Source organism: Hyperolius riggenbachi, chromosome 8, assembly GCF_040937935.1.
Source record: "Hyperolius riggenbachi isolate aHypRig1 chromosome 8, aHypRig1.pri, whole genome shotgun sequence".
In the NCBI taxonomy this organism is placed as follows: Eukaryota; Metazoa; Chordata; class Amphibia; order Anura; family Hyperoliidae; genus Hyperolius; species Hyperolius riggenbachi.
The window spans coordinates 82,450,807-82,474,082 of record NC_090653.1 but is presented as its reverse complement, the minus strand read 5'-3'; the positions used below and the strand labels follow the sequence as shown (position 1 = coordinate 82,474,082).

The 23,276-nt window shown below is 46.8% G+C and overlaps 2 protein-coding genes across 26 annotated transcripts in view; one reads left to right on the top strand and one right to left on the bottom strand.

Annotated features, from left to right (window-relative positions):
* Positions 1-23,276, top strand: part of HIPK4 (homeodomain interacting protein kinase 4) — a 546,520-nt gene that overhangs the window by 114,662 nt on the left and 408,582 nt on the right. The window lies entirely within an intron of this gene.
* Positions 1-23,276, bottom strand: part of LTBP4 (latent transforming growth factor beta binding protein 4) — a 312,121-nt gene that overhangs the window by 26,897 nt on the left and 261,948 nt on the right. For 5 of the 6 annotated variants that reach the window (XM_068250800.1, XM_068250802.1, XM_068250804.1 and 2 more), the window contains 5 exons: positions 16,365-16,487; positions 16,152-16,283; positions 13,226-13,354; positions 12,589-12,720; positions 1,655-1,780 (listed from right to left, as the gene is read on the bottom strand). In XM_068250800.1, coding sequence (XP_068106901.1) covers positions 1,655-1,780; positions 12,589-12,720; positions 13,226-13,354; positions 16,152-16,283; positions 16,365-16,487 — 642 coding nt within the window. The remainder of the gene's footprint in view (positions 1-1,654; positions 1,781-12,588; positions 12,721-13,225; positions 13,355-16,151; positions 16,284-16,364; positions 16,488-23,276) is intronic. The other variant, XM_068250803.1, reaches the window with a different exon arrangement.

The window sequence follows — 23,276 nt, the reverse complement described above, 5'->3', positions numbered from 1 at the left end:
ACAACACAAACATTGGGCCACACACAGATCAGGCATCAACCAAACACACCCAGACACTCCAGGAGGCATCAGCTAGCTGCAGCAATCCCTGTCTCTTATGCTGGGCATACACGGGTGTTTTTTTTTTTTTATCAATCGAGCCGCTGAGGGCTGGATTGATCATTTCCGACATGTCCGATCACCGCGCGGATCGATTCCCTGCTCGATACCCACGGGCCGACAATAGCGGAAATCGAGCGAAAGATAAGGAAGCGCCTGCGGGGACGAGCGGGAATCGATCCGGGCGGCCACGGTGGCGCGGCAGGAGTCGATCTGGCGGCTAATCGAGCCGCCGGATTTAACCTTGTATTCCCAGCATAATGGTCATTAAAATCACAGGTATTAGTCACATGAAAGTGTAAAGATGCCCATATATCAGACAATTGGCCTCAATTCACTAAGATCATGCTGGAGATAATAAGGCAAGAGAAAACTTACCTCTACACATCGATCTTGCCTTATTAAGGTGTAGAGATAAGTTTTCTCAGTGAGAGAGTTCTCTTATAACTTCTGTCCTTAAGTTACCTCCTCTGTAGTTATTTTCACATGCAGTTAATTAACAGCCTGTCTTTAACTTTAGAATTCTGGAGTTATTTTAAGGATTGAAGAGTTAACTTTAGGTTTGCCTGAGGTACAATGTTTCCTGAATACTACATGCCTCATCACCATGGTGATAACTCTACAAACGTTATTAAAGACAGGAGATAAGCTTAGTGAATTGAGGCCATTATTATGGCCTCAATTCACTAAGCTTAACTCCTGTCTTTAATAACTTAACTCCTGTCTTTAATAACTCTTCTGAGCTATTTTACAGTTATCACCATGGTGATATAATTGTGATAACTGTAAAACAGCTCAGAAGAGTTATTAAAGACAGTAGTTAAGCTTTGTGAATTGAGGCCGTATGGACAGATCTCTCTGTGATTGGAGAGAGATCTGTTGCTTGCCCATACACCGCAGGCTGATTCTTGATCCATTTCAGCATGAAACTTTTGGGAATAGACCTTGTGAGGCCACTTACGGCGCTGCCCTCCCATTGTGAAGTGTGCTCCCGCCCCCGGTGCCCTGTGCAGTATACTGTACATGTTGGTGTCCGCCCCTGACTCCGGGCTCCGTCCTCATACACACGCCCCACGTGGTTGCTGGCGCAACGTGGGTACGTGTCTGATGTCTATGTGATGGCAATGATGTTGACAATATTTACGCAAGTAACAGTGCGTATTTCCCAACTCACACTATGTACATAACATGCTCATTGCTAGTGTAATGCACATTGCACAAATGGCATAATGCGCGAGTTTTCTACTTGCATAAATTCTTGTAACATTGCCAGGTGGTATTTGCACTCGTACATTTTACAGTGGTTTAGGGAATCAACCTTAATGCACGATAATACATAAGAAAAGTCTTGTGAATCAACTCCAGCTGTGTTCCAATGAGCAGTGCGTACTGGATGCATTCAGTACACTTTTCAATCACAGCAAACTGTGGCACTGTTCACACCACTACTTGTGTGCTGCGGTGCATATTAATATAAGTACATGAGGATTTTTAACATCTTGCCTGCACTACACTGCACAGCTTTTGTGGGGACATAAAAAGATAAAGCACTCACCCACACAGTGCAGATCGCCCCTCTCCCCCTCATAGCCCCGATCACAGAGGCATTGGAAGGATCCCACTAGATTCAGGCATACTGCATGTTCCCCACATACAGTCTTATTAAGACATTCGTTGAGATCTGACACAGGAACACCAGTGTTAGGGCTCTCACAAGCACTGCTCTGCTTCTTACAATTTCTGCATGCAAGATCACACTGAAATTTCTTCTTGAGACTTGTAATCTAATGGTACACATATACAAACTGGTGTTTTACCGGGTACACACATAGTTTGGATACTGAACTTCTCCATGAATGATGTTAAAGGGAACCTTGAAGGGAGAGGTATATGGAGGCTGTCATATTTATTTCCTTTTAAACAATACCAGTTGCCTGGCAGCCCTGCTGATCTTCCAAGTCAGTAGTGTCTGATTCACACACCTGAAACAAGCATGTGGCCAATCTTTCGTCAGAAACACTTGATCTGCATGGCTGTTCAGGGTCTATAGCTAAATGTATTAGAGGCAGAGGATCAGCTGGACAGCCAGGCAACTGGTATTGCTTAAAATGAAATACATATGGCAGCCTCCATATCCCTTTCACTGCAGGTTCCCTTTAAACTAGTGACATATATTGCAGTTTTGGGCTACAAATATATGCTGCTTCAAAGTCAGCTTCTCTGAAAATACCAGTGCTGTACTTCAGGGTGCTGGACCTCCTCTATCACTGGAGCATAAGGCTCAGTTTATTTTTGGCTCCTGGTTACCTCAGTGCATCAGATTTCAGTGATGGATTTCTTTATTAGGTAAGTATTTTAGGGGTTTGCTTTTTTTTTTTACTTCTAGGGTTAGGGTGAGGGATAGGGCTACTTGATTGGAAGGGGTCACTAGGGAATGAGGAAGGTGGGGGAGTTAGGCATTTATGTTGAGGGGGTATAGGCTATGGTTGAGGGGGGTATAGCTACATTTTGTGGAGAGGAAATATTTTATTACTAGGGAGGTATGGCTAGGTTGTGGACAAGGGAATATTATTTAATGCTGGCAAGGGGAGATTAAGAGGACATGGAAGGGGCAAAGTAGTTTTTGCATGGGGACAAAGGGGTACAGCTAGTTTATGAAGGAGAGGATAGAATTTTATTGTAGGTGGGCAAGGCTTGACTATGGAGAGGGGAAATTATATTTACATTATGGGTATAGATATGTTATGAAGGATGGAAATACAGAGACACTTCTAACCTGTGTAAAGCCCCAGGCACAATACCCTGTCACATCCCCCCCCCCCCCCCCCATTATTGCCAACCGCCCGTAAATTTACGGGCATACCGTACATTTTGTTACAAATTTAGCTGCCCGTGAATTCCGTAAGGAATTCAGCAGCGTCCGTAAGGGCGGCTGCCCTGTGAGCGGGAGGAGAGCAGTGCAGAGAGGAGGGAGATTGGTGGGCACAGCGGTGGAGAAGGGAGGATGTCTTCCTCCCCCTTCCCTCACCTTAGGGCTCTCCCTCCTTCGCTCTCCCCTCCAGAACTAAGTCATGTGTGGCGGCTGGCAGGGGGCGGAACTTACCTCCATCTCGTTCCATCGCCGGAAGTTCTGGTGCCGCTGCTCTGGTCTAGACGAGACCAGACTAGTGGCAAATGCAGAGAGACCATCCCGCGCCTGCAACAAGACGGAGGTAAGTTCCGCCTGCTACCAGCCGCTGCACAAGACTTAAGCTGGCCATACACTGGCCCGATTTGCTGCCGTTTCGACAGCAGATTCGATCACTGGGATCGAATCTGCTGCCAATCGTTCGCACTACACGCCGAATTTCGATCCATTTCGTCCGATCCCATCGATCGCTCCGTGCGGAAAATTACCGTCGATCGCCCGCGGGTAGGGAGCGCGTCGCTAGCGGCGTTCGAGTGCCCGACGACCGACGCAATAAAGCGGCAATACATTACCTGCTCCGCCGGCGCGACTGCCCCCGGTCACCGCTGCTCCGTCTCCGCTCTGGTCTCCGGCATGCTTCAGTTCCTCCTGCCCGGCAGGAAGTTTAAACAGTAGAGGGCGCTCTACTGTTTAAACTTCCTGCCGGGCAGGAAGAAGTAAAGCATGCCGGACCTGGAGACCAGAGCGGAGACGGAGCAGCCGTGACCGGGGGCAGTCATGCCGGCGGAGCAGGTAATGTATGCGGGCGGGAGCGGCGGCAGCAGCACCAGCACAACAGATTGTGAACGGTTTCAGGCTGAAATCGGTTCACAATCTGTTTGCAGTAAGGTAGCCATACGATCCCTCTCTGATCAGATTCGATCAGAGAGGGATCTATCTGTTGGTCGAATCTGATGGCAAATCGACCAGTGTATGGCTACCTCTAGTTCTGAAAGGGGGGACCGAGGGAGAGGAAGCCCTAAGGTGAGGGAAGGGGGGGGGGGAGACGTCTCCCCTTCCCTGCTGCTGTGCTCATGATCGCTCCCTCTTCTCTGCACTGCTTCCCTCCTGCTGGGGGGGGGGGGGAGGCACCTGGATACCTGTTCTGGGGACATCTCTACCCCTGGCTGCCTGGTCTGGGGACATCTCTACCCCTAGCTACCTGTTCTGGGGACATCTCTACCCCTGGCTACCTGTTGTGGGGACATCTGGCTACCTGTTCTGGGGACATCTCCTACCCTGGCTACCTGTTCTGGGCACATCTCTACCCCTGGCTACCTGTTGTGGGGACATCTGGCTACCTGTTGTGGGGACATCTGTCTACCTGTTCTGGGGGACATCTCGACCCTTGGCTACCTGTTCTTGGGACATCTCTACCCCTGGCTACCTGTTGTGGGGACATCTGGCTACCTGTTCTGGCTACCTGTTGTGGGGACATCTGGCTACCTGTTGTGGGGACATCTTGCTACCTGTTGTGGGGACATCTGGCTACCTGTTGTGGGGACATCTGGCTACCTGTTGTGGGGACATCTGGCTACCTGTTGTGGGGACATCTCTGTTGTGGGGACATCTGGCTACCTGTTGTGGGGACATCTCTGTTGTGGGGACATCTGGCTACCTGTTGTGGGGACATCTGGCTACCTGTTGTGGGGACATCTCTACCCCTGGTTACCTGTTGTGGGGACATCTGGCAACCTGTTGTGGGGACATCTGGCAACCTGTTGTGGGGACATCTGGCAACCTGTTGTGGGGACATCTGGCAACCTGTTGTGGGGACATCTGGCAACCAGGTGTGGGGACATCTGGCAACCAGGTGTGGGGACATCTGGCAACCTGTTGTGGGGACATCTGGCAACCTGTTGTGGGCACATCTGGCAACCTGTTGTGGGCACATCTGGCAACCTGTTGTAGGCACATCTGGCAACCTGTTGTGGGGACATCTGGCTACCTGTTGTGGGGACATCTGGCTACCTGTTGTGGGGACATCTGGCTACCTGTTGTGGGGACATCTGGCTACCTTTTCTGGGGACATCTAGCTACCTTTTCTGGGGACTTCTTTACCCCTGGCTACCTGTTCTGGGGACATTTGGCTACCTGGTGTGGGGACATCTGGCTACCTGTTGTGGGGACATCTGGCTACCTGTTGTGGGGACATCTGGCTACCTGTTGTGGGGACATCTGGCTACCTGTTGTGGGGACATCTGGCTACCTGTTGTGGGGACATCTGGCTACCTGTTGTGGGGACATCTGGCTACCTGTTCTGGGGACATCTGGCTACCTGTTGTGGGGACATCTGGCTACCTGTTCTGGGGACATCTGGCTACCTGTTGTGGGGACATCTGGCTACCTGTTGTGGGGACATCTGGCTACTTGTTGTGGGGACATCTGGCTACCTGTTGTGGGGACATCTGGCTACCTGTTGTTGTGGGGACATCTGGCTACCTGTTGTTGTGGGGACATCTGGCTACCTGTTGTGGGGACATCTGGCTACCTGTTGTGGGGACATCTGGCTACCTGTTGTGGGAACATCTGGCTACCTGTTGTGGGGACATCTGGCTACCTGTTGTGGGGACATCTGGCTACCTGTTGTGGGGACATCTGGCTACCTGTTGTGGGGACATCTGGCTACCTGTTGTGGGGACATCTGGCTACCTGTTGTGGGGACATCTGGCTACCTGTTCTGGGGACATCTGGCTACCTGTTCTGGGGACATCTCTACCCCTGGCTACCTGTTGTGGGGACATCTGGCTACCTGTTGTGGGGACATCTGGCTACCTGTTGTGGGGACATCTGGCTACCTGTTGTGGGGACATCTGGCTACCTGTTGTGGGGACATCTGGCTACCTGTTGTGGGGACATCTGGCTACCTGTTGTGGGGACATCTGGCTACCTGTTGTGGGGACATCTGGCTACCTGTTGTGGGGACATCTGGCTACCTGTTCTGGGGACATCTGGCTACCTGTTCTGGGGACATCTGGCTACCTGTTCTGGGGACATCTGGCTACCTGTTCTGGGGACATCTCTACCCCTGGCTACCTGTTGTGGGGACATCTGGCTACCTGTTGTGGGGACATCTGGCTACCTGTTGTGGGGACATCTGGCTACCTGTTCTGGGGACATCTGGCTACCTGTTCTGGGGACATCTAGCTACCTTTTCTGGGGACTTCTTTACCCCTGGCTACCTGTTCTGGAGACATTTGGCTACCTGTTCTGGGGACATTTGGCTACCTGTTCTGGGGACATCTGGCTACCTGTTCTGGGGACATCTGGCTACCTTTTCTGGGGACATCTGGCTACCTGTTGTGGGGACATCTGGCTACCTGTTGTGGGGACATCTGGCTACCTGTTGTGGGGACATCTGGCTACCTGTTGTGGGGACATCTGGCTACCTGTTGTGGGGACATCTGGCTACCTGTTGTGGGGACATCTGGCTACCTGTTGTGGGGACATCTGGCTACCTGTTGTGGGGACATCTCTACCCCTGGCTACCTGTTGTGGGGACATCTGGCTACCTGTTGTGGGACCAGGGCTGTGGAGTCGGTCCAAAAATCCACCGACTCGACTCCTCAGTTTAGGATTCCACCGACTCCGACTCCACGACTCCGACTCCTCTAATTTGCATATTACAATTTTGTTGATTAAAAGTATGTAACATGAAATTCGTCTCTTAACTGCCAACGCTTAGGAATTTTACAAGACAACTGAAGTGAGAAGGATATGTAGACTACTATATTTATTCCCTTTAGACTAAAACTAGTCCTTGGTAAGAGTACTTGTAAAAGGTACAAACCGGAACAAAGAACATCTATCAGGCCCTAGGCAATGTAAGTGTGGGTACATGTAAGAGTGATGTGCAGGTACTCTGCAGGGGAATGAGGAGATTGTAAACAGACAACACCTCTGTGTTCAATGTGCACAGCATTCTCAGTGGATTCCCTGCAGCTCTGTGGGGAGTGCATATGTAGAGTAGAGTATAGTACTACTGTGTAACAAAGTAAACCTAAGACAGATGAAATTAAAGTTTTATACATACCTGGGGCTTCCTCCAGCCGCCTTCAGGATAATCAGTCCCTCGTTGTCCTCCTCCACCACCTGGATCTTCTGCTATGAGTCCATGTACTTGAGCCAGTCAGGCGTAGTGCGCATGCACACACTCCGCCGCCAGGAGCATACTACACCTGTGCAGCACTATTGCGCAGGTGCAGAATGTTCGTGGCTGTGGGAGCGGCATGTGGCCGGACAGCGCTGACTGGCTGAATTACCAGGACTCATAGCAGAAGATCCGGGTGGTGGAAGACAGTGAGGGACTGATTAGCCTGAAGAAGGCTGGAGGAAGCCCCAGGTATGTATAAAACTTTACTTTTCATCCGTCTCAGTTTCCCTTTAATTTGTAGTCACCAAACCAAATTTTAATAACATATCAAATTATTTGATTTCATCAGCAAAGGGAGTGCATACATTTGCATAAATCAGCATCAATGCAGAATTATTTCCATCTCATTGACCATCTCTATTAGTGACACGGCTACACATCAGGCTTTATTCTTACAGCATAGATGTTATTTAGTATATATAAGAGATTCCTGTGTACACATCATATATACAGTCACAATCAGATATGTATATCTGACCTTAAAAATACGGGGACTGCTTTATTGAAGCAGCACAAGTAACTAATTTTGATTGGTTTATTTCATTTTTGTGGACTGAGCACAGCTATTACTGTATATATAGTGTATATATACATTATTTTTAATGACTTTTATCTGAGAAATAGAACATTTTATCATATTTTCTATTTTAATTGCAGTTACAAATTCATTAGGAGTCGGAGTCGGCGCATTTTTTCCCGACTCCGACTCCAGGCACCAAAAATTGCCCGACTCCGACTCCGACTCCACAGCCCTGCGTGGGACATCTGGATACCTGTTGCGGGGACATCTGGCTACCTGTTGTGGGGACATCTCTACCCCTAGCTACCTGTTCTGGGGACATCTCTACCCCTAGCTACCTGTTGTGGGGACATCTGGCTACCTGTTGTGGGACATCTGGATACCTGTTGTGGGGTCATCTGGCTACCTGTTCTGGGGACATCTGGCTACCTGTTCTGGGGACATCTGGCTACCTGTTCTGGGGACATCTGGCTACCTTTTCTGGGGACATCTAGCTACCTTTTCTGGGGACTTCTTTACCCCTGGCTACCTGTTGTGGGGACATCTGGCTACCTGTTGTGGGGACATCTGGCTACCTGTTGTGGGGACATCTGGCTACCTACCTGTTGTGGGGACATCTGGATACCTACCTGTTGTAGGGACATCTGGCTACCTACCTGTTGTGGGGACATCTGGCTACCTGTTGTGGGGACATCTGGCTACCTGTTGTGGGGGCATCTGGCTACCTGTTGTGGGGACATCTCTGTTGTGGGGACATCTGGCTACCTGTTGTGGGGACATCTCTGTTGTGGGGACATCTGGCTACCTGTTGTGGGGACATCTGGCTACCTGTTGTGGGGACATCTGGCTACCTGTTGTGGGGACATCTGGCTACCTGTTGTGGAGACATCTGGCTACCTGTTGTGGGGACATCTGGATACCTGTTGTGGGGACATCTGGATACCTGTTGTGGGGACATCTGGATACCTGTTGTGGGGACATCTGGATACCTGTTGTGGGGACATCTGGATACCTGTTGTGGGGACATCTGGATACCTGTTGTGGGGACATCTGGCTACCTGTTGTGGGGACATCTGGCTACCTGTTCTGGGGACATCTCTACCCCTGGCTACCTGTTCTGGGGACATCTTTACCCCTGGCTACCTGTTGTTGGGACATCTGGCTACCTGTTGTTGGGACATCTGGCTACCTGTTGTGGGCACATCTGGCTACCTGTTGTGGGCACATCTGGCTACCTGTTGTGGGGACATCTGGCTACCTGTTGTGGGGACATCTGGCTACCTGTTCTGGGGACATCTGGCTACCTGTTCTGGGGACATCTGGCTACCTGTTCTGGGGACATCTGGCTACCTGTTCTGGGGACATCTGGCTACCTGTTCTGGGGACATCTGGCTACCTGTTCTGGGGACATCTGGCTACCTGTTCTGGGGACATCTATACCCCTGGCCAACTATTCTGGGGACACCTATAGACCTGGCTACCTATTTTTGGGGAACCACTTCTGTCAGATTAAGAGTATTTGGGGCAACGGCTGCCAGATTATATGTATGTTGGTGGAATCGCTGCTGCCAGATTACATCTATTTTGGGGGAACCACTGCCATATTATCTGTATTTTGGAAGAACCTCTGCCAGATTATGTGGATTTTTGGTGAAATGCTGTACGACGATTACATGTATTTGGGGGGGGGATACTATGGCGGAGCTCAAACTGCCCCAGCAGACATTTTACAGCACTACTAAAGTCATGTGTATTCGGCCCCACCCATGACCACGCCCACATTATGTTGCGTGGCCACGCCCATTTTTCGGCGGATTTCAGGGGATTTTGGCAGTAAAAAAAATCTTTTGTCAGTAAATTCTTAGGTATTTTTCAGGAAAAAATAACATGAACGGTTGGCAACACTACCCCCCCCCCCCCACACACACACACACACTAGCTTTCTGGGGCAGCATGAGCCAAGGACTACACCACAAGGGATACTGGAAAGCTACAACACATCATAAGGCACTGCAAAAGTCATAATGTATTGGCTGCCTGAGACAGAATTTCTTTAATACTTAGGGCACAGTATTGCTCCTTGCATGCTAGAGGGCAGACCAGGCCTTTACCTGGACAGCCTGTGCCTAGAAACAGCCCTTGGTAAATACTGTCTTACAGTGAGGAGGAGTATAGCTAGCTTGTGGAGGGGGAATGGTTTTTTACAATGGGGGAAGGAAGGGGTATGGCTAGGTCTTGCAAGAGCTAAATATGATGTGCAAGGGCTAAATGAGGATGAGGTATAGCTAGGTTATGGAAGTGCACACAGTATTTACTATTGGACACTGGTAGTTTTTGTTAGATGAGGGACACAGTGGAGCTGACAACTAACTTTGTGGTTATGCTATCATTCACACTACACCAGCAGTGCCCGAACTACACCTACACCCATTTCAGTTTTAACAAATGACTTTGTTGACCAGCATATCCTGAGAACATTTACCCCCACACTTCGACTACAGTTCCATTTCATCTTTTCCATCGTCACTAGCAGCTGAGTATAATTCCATAAAGAACATTGTGCTCGGCATGCTACTTAAGTCCCTCTGTCTAGCAGATATCTTTGAGTCGGTGAATATAACAGATGTACAGGATTAAAAAAAGCTACTCTTCTCACTGTTTACCTCAATTAGCATTGGTGATCTCTGTGTGGCCCTACCCTCCTGATTTTGTACCATACATAGGAATTTGTCAATGCGGATGTTTGGTAAGTTAGTTAAGTTTACTCTGAAGATGAGGTTAATGGTAGGTTCATTTATGAGTGTTAGGCACCATTATTTTGTTAGGGGATAGCTAGATTAATGGCTGGTGTTAGGCTCATTTTGGGAGAAAGTAATTCTGGTTTATTGCAAATATTATGTAGAAAGTTTTTTTGCGTTAGTCATAGATTGGGTTAAGATTAGCCCTAGCCATAAATTTTGGGGGAGAGTAGATTATTGTTATGCTGGGAACACACGATGCGTTTTGCCGTTAGATTAATGCGTTCAATTGATAAATTCCGTCATGTCCGATACTCCTCTCGATTGTTTTACCGGTCGTTTTTTCATAGAAGTGAATGGAAAAAAGATGAGAAAAACGAGCGGAGGATAAGAGAATTGAGTGCGGTATCAAACGGGAAAAACGTATCGTGTGTTCCCCGCATTAGTGTGAGGCATACATAATCTAGCAAGATTCATGTTAGTCATAAGATTAGGGAGCAGCTTAGTGTTATTTGTAGGTTAGGGGAACAGTTTAGTGTTCAGCACTGGGGAAGGTTAAAGTTAGGCATAGCTTAGGATGGTCACAGGAACATGCATGGCTGGAGTTCTGAAAAGGCCACAAAGGCCCGGACCTAGGGCAGCTGCAGCCCCATGGGGCACCTCTACCTGAAATAGGGGTTGCTACATATGAAAGCGAAGGTGGCCAATGGGGAGCAACACATCAAAAAGGGAAGCTGATGCCCAAGGCACCTCTACATGAAAGAGAGGGTCTGCAGTACGGGAATGATACACATGACAGAGGGGGATACACATGGAATGGGAGGGGTGCTACTGCACATGGAAGAGGAGCCCTAACATACTTGGCCTAGGGGTGGGAAAAGTAGAAATCCGGCCTTGAACACGTTAGTGGTTTACGTTAGGTAAACAGGTTAGCGTTGGTCATAGAGTAGGTGGGTAAGGTTAGGGCTATTCATAGGTTTTGGGGGAGGTTTGTGTTAATCATACTTTATGGAAATAAGTTAGTGTTAAAGTGGTATGAAACCCAGCATTTCTTCTTTGCTCTAAAAGATTATTTACAGCATAAAACATTCTACCGCAATTTCTTTTTTTTTTTTTTTTTAGTAGAACAGCATTCAAACAGTTAAACACTGCAGTGAGATCTGATCTGAAGAGGTGATTAGATTATCTTGTGTTTACTTAATTGTAGCTAGAGAGGAATGTAAACGTTCCCTGGCAGAGCTGAAACTCCTTCTAATGCCAGGTACACACCATATTATTTTCTGGCAGATTTACCTGCCAGATCGATTATTTCCAACATATCTGATCTTTTTTTGATCAATTTTCATAAAACCGAATGGAAATCGATCGAAAAAAAATCCAAAAAACGATTTAAAAATGATCGGAAAATCAAAAAAATCGATCGAATTCAGATCAGACATGTTGGAAATAATCGATCTGGCAGGTAAATTTTGTATGGTGTGTACCTAGCATAATGTGTGCAGATCAGACAGTTCACTGGGTACATTATAGCACAGTGCATAAATACTGTAGCTATGAATAAAATGCAATGGCAACTTGACATGTCTAAATGAATAATAATACTTGTGCACAAAAGCAAATATAATAACTGTATGGGTTATAAAATGCCCTTTCTTATTGAATATCTCCCAGCGCTTCCTGCGCAGTGCAAAGTTTTCTCGTACTGCGTCTGCACAGTAAGCTCTCGGAGACGCGTGCGGGAGCTAGGACGCACGCTGCCCCGCAGCCGCAGGCCCAGTTGCATTAGTCTAGTTAGACGAATTATTGGACGGTGACCTGGGAGGGAAACGGAGGATCGTAGAGGACAGCGCGGGACAGGACAGCTGCAGGGGGGGGGGGGGTCGGTAGAAGTGCCCCAGATAAGTGTCAGTTTTTCTTTTTTAAAAGAACCACAGAACCCCTTTAAGCTTTGATAAGGGGGAAAAGGCTTATGTTTAGCATAGGTTCAGAACCAGTCAGTATTCAATGTACAGTTATAATACCTCACACACAAAATGTAAGTTGTTTCCACCCATGCAGGACTGTTTGCTTATGATTTTTTATGTTACTATTTTTTTTTTTTTTTTACCCTCAGAATGTATTAGTGACTCACCAACGCAATCTCCTGTTAGGGACAGCTGATAGCCAGTCTCACAGTCGCTAATACACTTGTAGGATCCTGGTGTATTCTGGCAGCGCATAGTACCACAGATAGAATCACCATATTCCAAGCATTCATCTATATCTGAAACATACAAAAAACATAACATGAAAATGATGAACACAAAAAGATAATCTTTCAACAATCCATAGACGTATGAGGACCGTCATCTGGCAGGAATCTACGCCCGATTCTTTGAACAACAGTTCTGAGCCGAGGCTGTACAGACGTGTTGCTAGCCTATAGATTCTGTTGCTATGCAAGAGGGCCTATGACTCAGGCGTATTGAGTAGGAGAACAATTTTCTGAATGTGGCCAATTTGATCCCAACACATCAGGTGGTCTTGGGCTTCTGTATATATACGCTAGTTTCTCGGCATAGGCAGCCTGGACCAGCCACCTTAGCAAGAACCACTTGCTGATCGGTAGAGATGGTCAAATTGAACACTGTTTGGAATAAGGCCAATCAAAATCGACAGGAAGTGCATTTGATTGGCCTCATTCCAAGCCACATACAATTTGGGATTACCTGTTCACATAATACCCATACAGTGTTAAACAACCACTGCTTCATACATCAGTAACTTACCCACACAGTTCTGGCCCTCACTGGACATCTCATGACCCCAGTTACATGTGCATCGGTAGGAGCCAATCAGATTCTCACAAATGGCATTTTCCCCACAGATAGTAGAGTTGTTGGCGCACTCGTTAACATCTGGGAAAAAATGAGAAGGTGAAATGCTGTACATTTTCTCATGAGCTAATAGTATTTACTTGCATTTTTTTTTATCTGAACTCCGTTGTGCTTTAATAATTAAGGGTTGCCTCTACGTATTATAGAGAGGCAGCAGAACGTGTGATGTTCTTAATTTAAAATTGTATCCATTGTCAGAAAACTATACTGTATATTATACAATATGTAAGTACTGTATTTATATAAAGGTCCCTCTACACATGGGGATAATCTACAAATTTATTGTTTTTGCTTGTGTGTTTTTGTGATATCCATTTTATTATGCTGGAGATTGTTTTGGAGGTCCACAAATGCATACAAATCTGCATTTTGCTAAATGATTCCTATTCTTTTTTCACAATTGTGAGCTTTATTTAAAGTAAAACATAATAACAAAATCAACTAAACATCACATAGCTTACAGTGCCATGAAACAGGATTTGTTTGCATAGATAAATGATTCCTATTCTGTTCATAACTGGAGGAGTAGTTTCAGGGGTGTGTACTTCCCTTACATAGTTTGGGCCTTGGCTGTCCCTCTTTCCCATCTCAGGAAGTTGCAAGATATGCAGTACTTATGTATTATACCATCTACCAAATTTGACTGTTCCCTGTTTAAAAGATATTTATTCCCCTTTGGAAATCTGCATATAGTTGGAAAGTTGAGAGTCATGGCATCATTTGCACTATGCCCCACATCGGTGCAATACATCATCTATGAGTTAGGGGGTGTTGAATAAGGGGTGTCTACTCCTTTTAACCTCCCTAGCGTTATGGATGGTTATACAGGTCAATACAAAACATGCTGGGAACAGTGTTGACGTGCATACACATCAATACTCTCCTGCACTGTATACTAGACCCTTGCTTGACCCTTGCTTGACACAATTTGGCAAGTTGCAGGAAAAAAAGTTATGAAAATTAATTGAATCACTTTTTGCACAGACATCCTGGGGCAGTTGAACGCCAGAGATGTTAAAGTGTCCACTTGGATAGTGGCTGGGGTGGTCCGCCCATGGCGCCAGATGAAAGGCGTGCATCAGGTGGCAGGGACAGGACAGCGGCATACCCACCCCACATCCGCCGCCCGTTTTACCTTGTGACTGAGTGGGCATCCACCTCCTCTATACAACAATCCTCGGTCCTCCCCTTGCTAATAGACCTCAGTCAGCGGGGCCCCGCAGCGCCGCAGTGATGGGGAAACAGGAATATGTTGTGTTTCTAGAGGTATGAGTGGTCTTCCTGCCTGCTCTTCCAGATTTATCACAAGTGGCAACATCTTTAGTCCTGTTCGGTGAACTCTGCAGAATGTTTGTTTCGGAGAATGTTAACCTCCCTGGCGGTTTATTAAAATCCACCAGGGGGCAGCAAATACGTTTTTTTTTAAAAAAAAACATTTTTCATGTAGCGAGACAACAGCGGCATCCCCCCAGCCCCTCCGATCGCCTTGGGCGATCGGAGATCAAGAGATCCCGTTCAAAGAACGGGATCTCTTGGAGGGCTTCCCCCGTCGCCATGGCGTCATCGACGTCGTGACGTCAAAGGGGAATCCGATCCACCCCACAGCGCTGCCTGGCACTGATTGGCCAGGCAGCGCACGGGGTGTGAGGGGGGGGGGGGCGGCTGCGGCGCGACGGATAGCGGCGGATCGGCGGGTAGCGGCGGCGATCGGAGGTTACACGCAGCTAGCAAAGTGCTAGCTGCGTGTAACAAAAAAAAAATTATGCAAATCGGCCCAGCGGGGCCTGAGCGGTGCCTCCCGGCGGCATAGCCCGACCTCAGCTCGGGCTTACCGCCAGGGAGGTTAAAGCCAGTGAAAATAATGCCTAGTTGCCTAGTTTCTCAGAATGCTCTGGGAGGAGAATTACTGCAAAGCTAAACAGCCTAGGCTAAGTAGCAGTTGGAGGGTGGGACTACATACATATATATATATACAGCACTATATATAAAGTGTTACTGCATTCTACAATATGTCACTATAGTGCCTCTCTAACCAAAAAGACTTCTGAAATAATATACATTGCGACTGGAAAGAAGCCATGGTCAGGCTCTTTTATTCTGCACTCCTTAATTCTTGAGGCCTCCCAGATACAGAGACTGAGAACTATCACAGATACCTGCACACATGACGTGGGGCCTGAGTATTATTGGTCAAGTCATTTTTGTGAGCTGAAATGTTGGCTTTGAACAATTAAGTAAGTGATGATTGTGAGACATACCGGTAGGTGAAATTGGAGGAAGTGTAGTTGCTGTCTAAAGCAACCGCTCAGATTTCCGCTTGCATTGCTCCATACTGCACTAGAATGACGGGAGAGAGCATCTGATTATTGGGTCTATCTTCAGAGGCCTCTAGTCCTCGCGGGCAATATCCATGCCAGAACCTTTCCTGATTCAGTCCCATCAATCAACTTGAGCTGTGCCGAAAATGTGTGAGGACCTCTGCTCTTGAGGAGCATACCTATGAATATTCTGCCGGGGATTTGGGTGCAGGATAAAGCTGATAAACGGCTTACCCTGCTCCTCAACAAGTCACGGCGGCATTCATTATCATTCCCTTTCCAGGTCGACGTGGATGGTGGGGAATGATGTAATTTGGCTGCCAGCTACTGCTCACTGAGCACAGCTATAGCCGTAATTCCTATTACGTCCTATGGTGGCGCCGGCTGCACCCGAATCTTCTGCGCTGGTTTAACAGGGCTTGCTTGAGGACTGGAGATCCACATCCCTGCATTATACCAAATGATGAGATTGTGATGGCAGAGCAGACATTTCTTCTCACCTGCACAGTCACCAGACGATGTCAGCCTGTAACCCGTATCACAGACTGCTATACATTTATAGGAGCCCATTGTGTTCTCACAGGTCTGAGTTCCACAGACAGATCCTCCCCTCTCCGCGCACTCATCAATATCTGCAAAATAAAAACGCACACGATTTTATAATACTGCATTTCCTTCTAGAGGAGGAGGCCTGAGAGTATCCCCCATCTCACCTGCACAGTTGACTTTGTCAGCTGTGGCTCTGAATCCCGTAGGACAAGCACACTGGAACGAGCCAACAGTGTTGGTACACCGGCCTCCCTGGCAGAGGGTCCCCTCCTGACATTCATCCTTGTCTGGTCAGATAAAAATAAAAAAATTGTTGAGTGAACAAAGCACTGTTAAAGTTTAATTTTTCAACAGTGTCAATTTTTGCCTCTCACTGTGGTATTTTGTAACTCATGTGGCCCTACAAAAAAAAATTACACAAAGCTCTATGGTGTATAGAAAGTAAAGCACATAAGCCTATACACTTGGCCTGATTTGTGTTCTCCAATGCTGAAGACTAGGAGAGTCCATAACCTCTCCTGACCTTTTTAAGATTTATTCAAATTCAAAATGTCACCAGTTAACAAGCATTTGATATCTAGGCCAAGTTTGTGGAATGATCCATATTCTCCATCGCTCTTCAGACCTGCAGAACCTTACTAAGTCAGGCTCATTGAGTTATTTCATTGATTTTGGCATGGTTTGATCTCTATCCCTTACCTGGTTCCACATTCCTTTATCCCTTTACCCAGTCCCACAAGAGTTTAAAACATAAAAAACAACAACAAAAAACTACTGGAGCTTACAATTTTTTTTTAAAGAGAAACTCTAACCAAGAATTGAACTTTATTCCAATCAGTAGCTGATAGCCCCTTTTACATGAGAAATCTGTTTCTTTTCACAAACAGACCATCAGGGGGCGCTGTATGGCTGATATTGTGGTGAAACCCCTCCCACAAATAAATTCTGAGTACGTACTATTGGCAATTTCCTGTCTGTGATCCTTGCTGCATTGTGGGAAATAGCTGTTTACAGCTGTTTCCAACTGCCCAAAAAACATGCAGCAGCTACATCACCTGCCAACAGTAAAAATGTCACCATGCAATAAATGTCAGAATATAAATCAGGGATTAAAAAGATTTTACAATGGGCAAACACTGACTAAATCATTTATACATAATAATTGTAAAAATGAAACACTTTTTTTTATTACATTATTTTCACTGGAGTTCCTCTTTAACCACTTAAGTCTATCTGGACGGATATATCCGTCCAGATAGACTGTGCAGCTGCCACGCTCCCGCTGCCTGCCATTACCCCCCCGATCAGTTAATGGGAATAGTATTACCATTCACCGATCTAAGTTCCCCACAGAAAAACTGACGCTTTCTAAACAGAGAACGCGGTATTTCTGCAAAAAAAACAAAAATAAAACCTCCTTATAGTTCCTGGTAGCGTGATTGTACGCTCCAGGACTTTTTTGAACTTTGCTTGGATGCATATGATTTTCGACACTAGGCTGAAGTGGTTAAAGGAAAAACTGAAGTGAGAAGAATATGGAGGGTGCCACATTTATTACCTTTTAAACAATACCAGTTGCCTGGCAGCAGGGATGGGCTCACGAGTAATCACAAATTCGTAATTAAAATGAGCCTTAATTGCCGCAGCTGTGTGGCTGGATGATAAGGGGTTATTTACCCACAATTCTGCTGTCCTGCCTGTGCTCCATACAGATTGCACACGACCTATTGGACACGTTGCAAGCCTCACTACGCACACTTCCTCCTTCCGGCTTGCAGATGACCGTTCAGGTTATCTGATAAAGGCGTGGAATGCCGAAACGTGTCATAACGTCACCAGCACACGTTTACCCCACGGTGGGGCACCCAGGGTCCATTTCCACCTCATCCGCTCAACTCCGATGGCCACGGTAGTTTGAGGCTGCACCCACCCAGGAAGGATTGAAGAACTACATGCTTGTTTTTATGCTTGTTTAGTAAGTGAATCTTTTAATGCTCATTTCGTTTTAATAAACGTTGTTACATTACGGAGCGTTCCTCCTCTACCAATTTTTATTTTTTTTTTTGCCTAAGCCTCCCGACAGCTGGGTTCTGTAGGAGCAGCTAGAGTGCTAGAGTGTGACCACCACCGACCAACCACTGACGGCGCCTTCACAGCGCAAGATTTCACATCTTTGTTGTTTGGTCTATTTAGCTGCAGTATTGTCTGAATAACACCAAAAACAAGCATGCAGCTAATCTAGTCAGATCTGACAAAGTCAGAAACACCTGATCTGCTTAATACTTGTTCAGGGTCTATGGCTTAAAGTATTAGGGGCAGAGGATCAGCAGGATAGCCAGGCAACAGGTATTTCTTAAAAGGAAAGAAAAATGTCAGCCTCCATATACCTCTTGTTACAGTTCTCCTTTGATTAAAAAAATTACACTGTGTTGAAAGAAGTATTATGTCTCACATTGTAATCCAGGCCAAACCAAGTTTCCCAATCAATGTAATCTTGTCTAACAAATTGTCTAATAGTTGTATTCATCTGGGTCTTTGCAGATTCTGTCAGTTTTCTGACTGGATGGAAGAGTCTCCTTAAAGAGGAATTCCAGTGAAAATAATGTAATAAAAAAAGTGCTTCATTTTTACAATAATTATGTATAAATGATTTCGTCACTGTTTGCCCGTTGTAAAATCTTTTAAATCCCTGATTTATATTCTGACATTTATTACATGGTGACATTTTTACTGTTGGCAGGTGATGTAGCTGCTGCATGTTTTTTGGCAGTTGGAAACAGCTGTAAACAGCTTTTTCCCACAATGCAGCAAGGTTCACAGACAGGAAACTGCCAAGAGTACATACTCAGAATTTCTTTGTGGGAGGGGTTTCACCACAATACCAGTCATACAGCGCCCCCTGAAGGTCTGTTTGTGAAAAGGAATAGATTTCTCATGTAAAAGGGGGTGTCAGCTACTGATTGGGATAAAGTTCAATTCTTGTTCGGAGTTTCTCTTTAAAGGCTCATACAGCCTTTGTATACAGGCTTGTACAAATTTTCTGCCCAACTATCATTAGACGATAGTTGGACGTGTAAACACATGACCAACGACTAGATGGGGACTGATAACAGGCGCTTTGTCCTATGGATCAACTCACACCACTGTTGCACTGATATTGTATAGTCGACAATGTCTGTACAAGTCTTTTGAATGATGACTTGTTTTGATTGCAGCCATATGGTGCAGTGCGTTGTTCCGCTGAGTGTGCAGTATGCAAATGAGTTGGTCGTTCATTTGGTTGGTGCACGGAAAATACAAGTAATGCAATCGCTTGGTTGTGTGGACGGTCATTTGTTGGTCTAATGTACAAACTTTAACTACTTGATGCACGCCGTGCAGTACATTCACAGCCCTGCAAAGTTCACAGGATGCACCAGGGCCGTGAATGCAAGTCTGCAGCAGCGTGCAGCCGACGCTCGCTCCCGTTCACCCGCGCGTGCGCACCGCCGTTACCGCTGCTTAGCAAGGAGGTTAATGAATGGGACCGCAATTCCCATTCATAATTCGAAGTCCCCGATTCAATGAATACCGGTATCTATGAGACGCTGGCATTCATTGTATCTTCTTGTTGTTACACTGGCATGCCTTCCGATTCACGTGCTTATGTACGTGAATCGGAAATAATGACTGAGGACATCTTGTGGCCAAATAGTAAATTACACCAAAATTCATTTTTATTTAATAAAAATCCACACACTGACTTTTATAATTAACTATTTCCTTCCCACACCCTCCCATAGTACACAAACTTTTTTTTGATATAGGGAAAAAAAATGTACATAAAAAAAATATAAGTAGTTACCTTAGGGACTGAACTTTTTTAAAATTTATGTCAAGGCGGTATATTGCTATTAATTTTTAATTTATGGGCTTGTAATTAGTGATGTACGCAAAACTGAAAAAATGCACCTTTATTTCCAAATAAAATATTGGCACCGTACATTGTATTAGGGAAATTGTTTTTAAACGTTGCAATAACCGGGACAAACGGGCAAATAAAATGTGCGGCTTTTATCCACAGTAGAACGTTTTATTTTAACACTATGATGGCCAAAAACTGAGAAATAATTCATTATTTAAATTTTTTTTCTGATTATTCATGTTAACCACTTCCCGACCGCCTAACGCACAGAGGCGGCCGGGAAGTGGAGCCCTTAAGGACCGGCTCACCCACAGAGGCGGCGGTCCATTTAAGGGCATGGGCGGAGCGATCGCGTCATCCGTGACGCGATCCTCCGCCGGCGCCTGTCACCGCTCGCCGCAACATCCCGCCGGCTATACGGAAGCGCCGGCGGGATGTTAACCCCGCGATCGCCGCATACAAAGTGTATAATACACTTTGTAATGTTTACAAAGTGTATTATACAGGCTGCCTCCTGCCCTGGTGATCCCAGTGTCCGAGGGACCACCAGGGCAGGCTGCTGCCACCCTAGTCTGCACCCAAGCACACTGATTTCTCCCCCCCCTGCCCCAGATCGCCCACAGCACCCATCAGACCCCCCCTGCCCACCCCCCAGACCCCTGTTTGCACCCAATCACCCCCCTAATCACCCATCAATCACTCCCTGTCACTATCTGTCAACGCTATTTTTTTTTATCCCCCCCCCTGCTCCCTGCCCCCTCCTGATCACCCCCCACCCCTCAGATTCTCCCCAGACCCCCCCCCCAGACCACCCCCCCCTGTTTACTGTATGCATCTATCCCCCTGATCACCTGTCAATCACCTGTCAATCACCCGTCAATCACCCGTCAATCACCCCCTGTCACTGCCACCCATCAATCAGCCCCTAACCTGCCCCTTGCGGGCAATCTGATCACCCACCCACACCATTAGATCGCCCGCAAACCCGCCGTCAGATTACCTCCCAAATGTATCGTTTACATCTGTTATCTTCTCTAAACACCCACTAATTACCCATCAATCACCCCCTATCACCACCTGTCACTGTTACCCATCAGATCAGACCCTAATCTGCCCCTTGCGGGCACCCAATCGCCCGCCTACACGCTCAGATTGCCCTCAGACCCCCCCTTATCAATTCGCCAGTGCAATATTTACATCTGTCCTTCCCTGTAATAACCCACTGATCACCTGTCAATCACCTGCCAATCACCTATCACCCATCAATCACCCCCTGTCACTGCCACCCAACAATCAGCCCCTAACCTGCCCCTTGCGGGCAAACTGATCACCCACCCACACCAATAGATCGCCCGCAGATCCGACATCAGATCACCACCCAAGCGCAGTGTTTCCATCTATTCTCTACCCTAAACACCCACTAATTACCCATCAATCACCCCCTATCACCACCTGTCACTGTTACCCATCAGATCAGACCCTAATCTGCCCCTTGCGGGCACCCAATCGCCCGCCTACACGCTCAGATTGCCCTCAGACCCCCCCTTATCAATTCGCCAGTGCAATATTTACATCTGTTCTCCCCTGTAATAACCCACTGATTACCTGTCAATCACCTATCAATCACCCATCAATCACCCCCTGTCACGATCACCCCCTGTCACTGCCACCCATCAATCACCCGCTGTCACTGCCACCCATCAATCAGCCCCTAACCTGCCCCTTGCGGGCAAACTGATCACCCACCCACACCAATAGATCGCCCGCAGATCCGACATCAGATCACCACCCAAGCGCAGTGTTTCCATCTATTCTCTACCCTAAACACCCACTAATTACCCATCAATCACCCCCTGTCACTGCTACCTATCAGATTAGACCCTTATCTGCCCCTAGGGCACTCAATCACCCGCCCACACCCTCAGAATGCCCTCAGACCCCAGCCCTGATCACCTCGCCAGTGCATTGCTTGCATCTATTCCCCCCTCTAATCACACCTTGAGACACCCATCAATCACCTCCTGTCACCCCCTAGCACACCTACCCATCAGATCAGGCCCCAATTTGCCCCGTGTGGGCTCCTGATCACTCGGCCAAACCCTCAGACCCCCTTCCGATCACCTCCCCAGTGCATTGATTGCATCTATTTTCCCCTCTAACCACCCCCTGAGACACCCATCAATCACCTCCTGTCACCCCCCTAGCACTCCTATCCATCAGATCAGGCCCAATACAACCTGTCATCTAAAAGGCCACCCTGCTTATGACCGGTTCCACAAAATTCGCCCCCTCATAGACCACCTGTCATCAAAATTTGCAGATGCTTATACCCCTGAACAGTCATTTTGAGACATTTGGTTTCCAGACTACTCACGGTTTTGGGCCTGTAAAATGCCAGGGCGGTATAGGAACCCCACAAGTGACCCCATTTTAGAAAAAAAGACACCCCAAGGTATTCTGTTAGGTGTATGACGAGTTCATAGAAGATTTTATTTTTTGTCAAAAGTTAGCGGAAATTAATTTTTATTGGTTTTTTTTCACAAAGTGTCATTTTTCACTAACTTGTGACAAAAAATAAAATCTTCTATGAACTCGCCATACACCTAACGGAATACCTTGGGGTGTCTTCTTTCTAAAATGGGGTCACTTGTGGGGTTCCTATACTGCCCTGGCATTTTAGGGGCCCTAAACCGCGAGGAGTAGTCTAGAAAACAAATGCTTCAAAATGACCTGTGAATAGGACGTTGGGCCCCTTAGCGCACCTAGGCTGCAAAAAAGTGTCACACATGTGGTACCGCCGTACTCAGGAAAAGTAGTATAATGTGTTTTGGGGTGTATTTTTACACATACCCATGCTGGGTGGGAGAAATTTCTATGTAAATGGACAATTGTGTGTAAAAAAATCAAACAATTGTCATTTACAGAGATATTTCTCCCACTTAGCATGGGTATGTGTAAAAATACACCCCAAAACGCATTATACTACTTCTCCTGAGTACAGCGGTACCACGTGTGGCACTTTTTTACACCCTAAGTACGCTAAGGGGCCCAAAGTCCAATGAGTACCTTTAGGATTTCACAGGTCATTTTGCGACATTTGGTTTCAAGACTACTCCTCACGGTTTAGGGCCCCTAAAATGCCAGGGCAGTATAGGAACCCCACAAATGACCC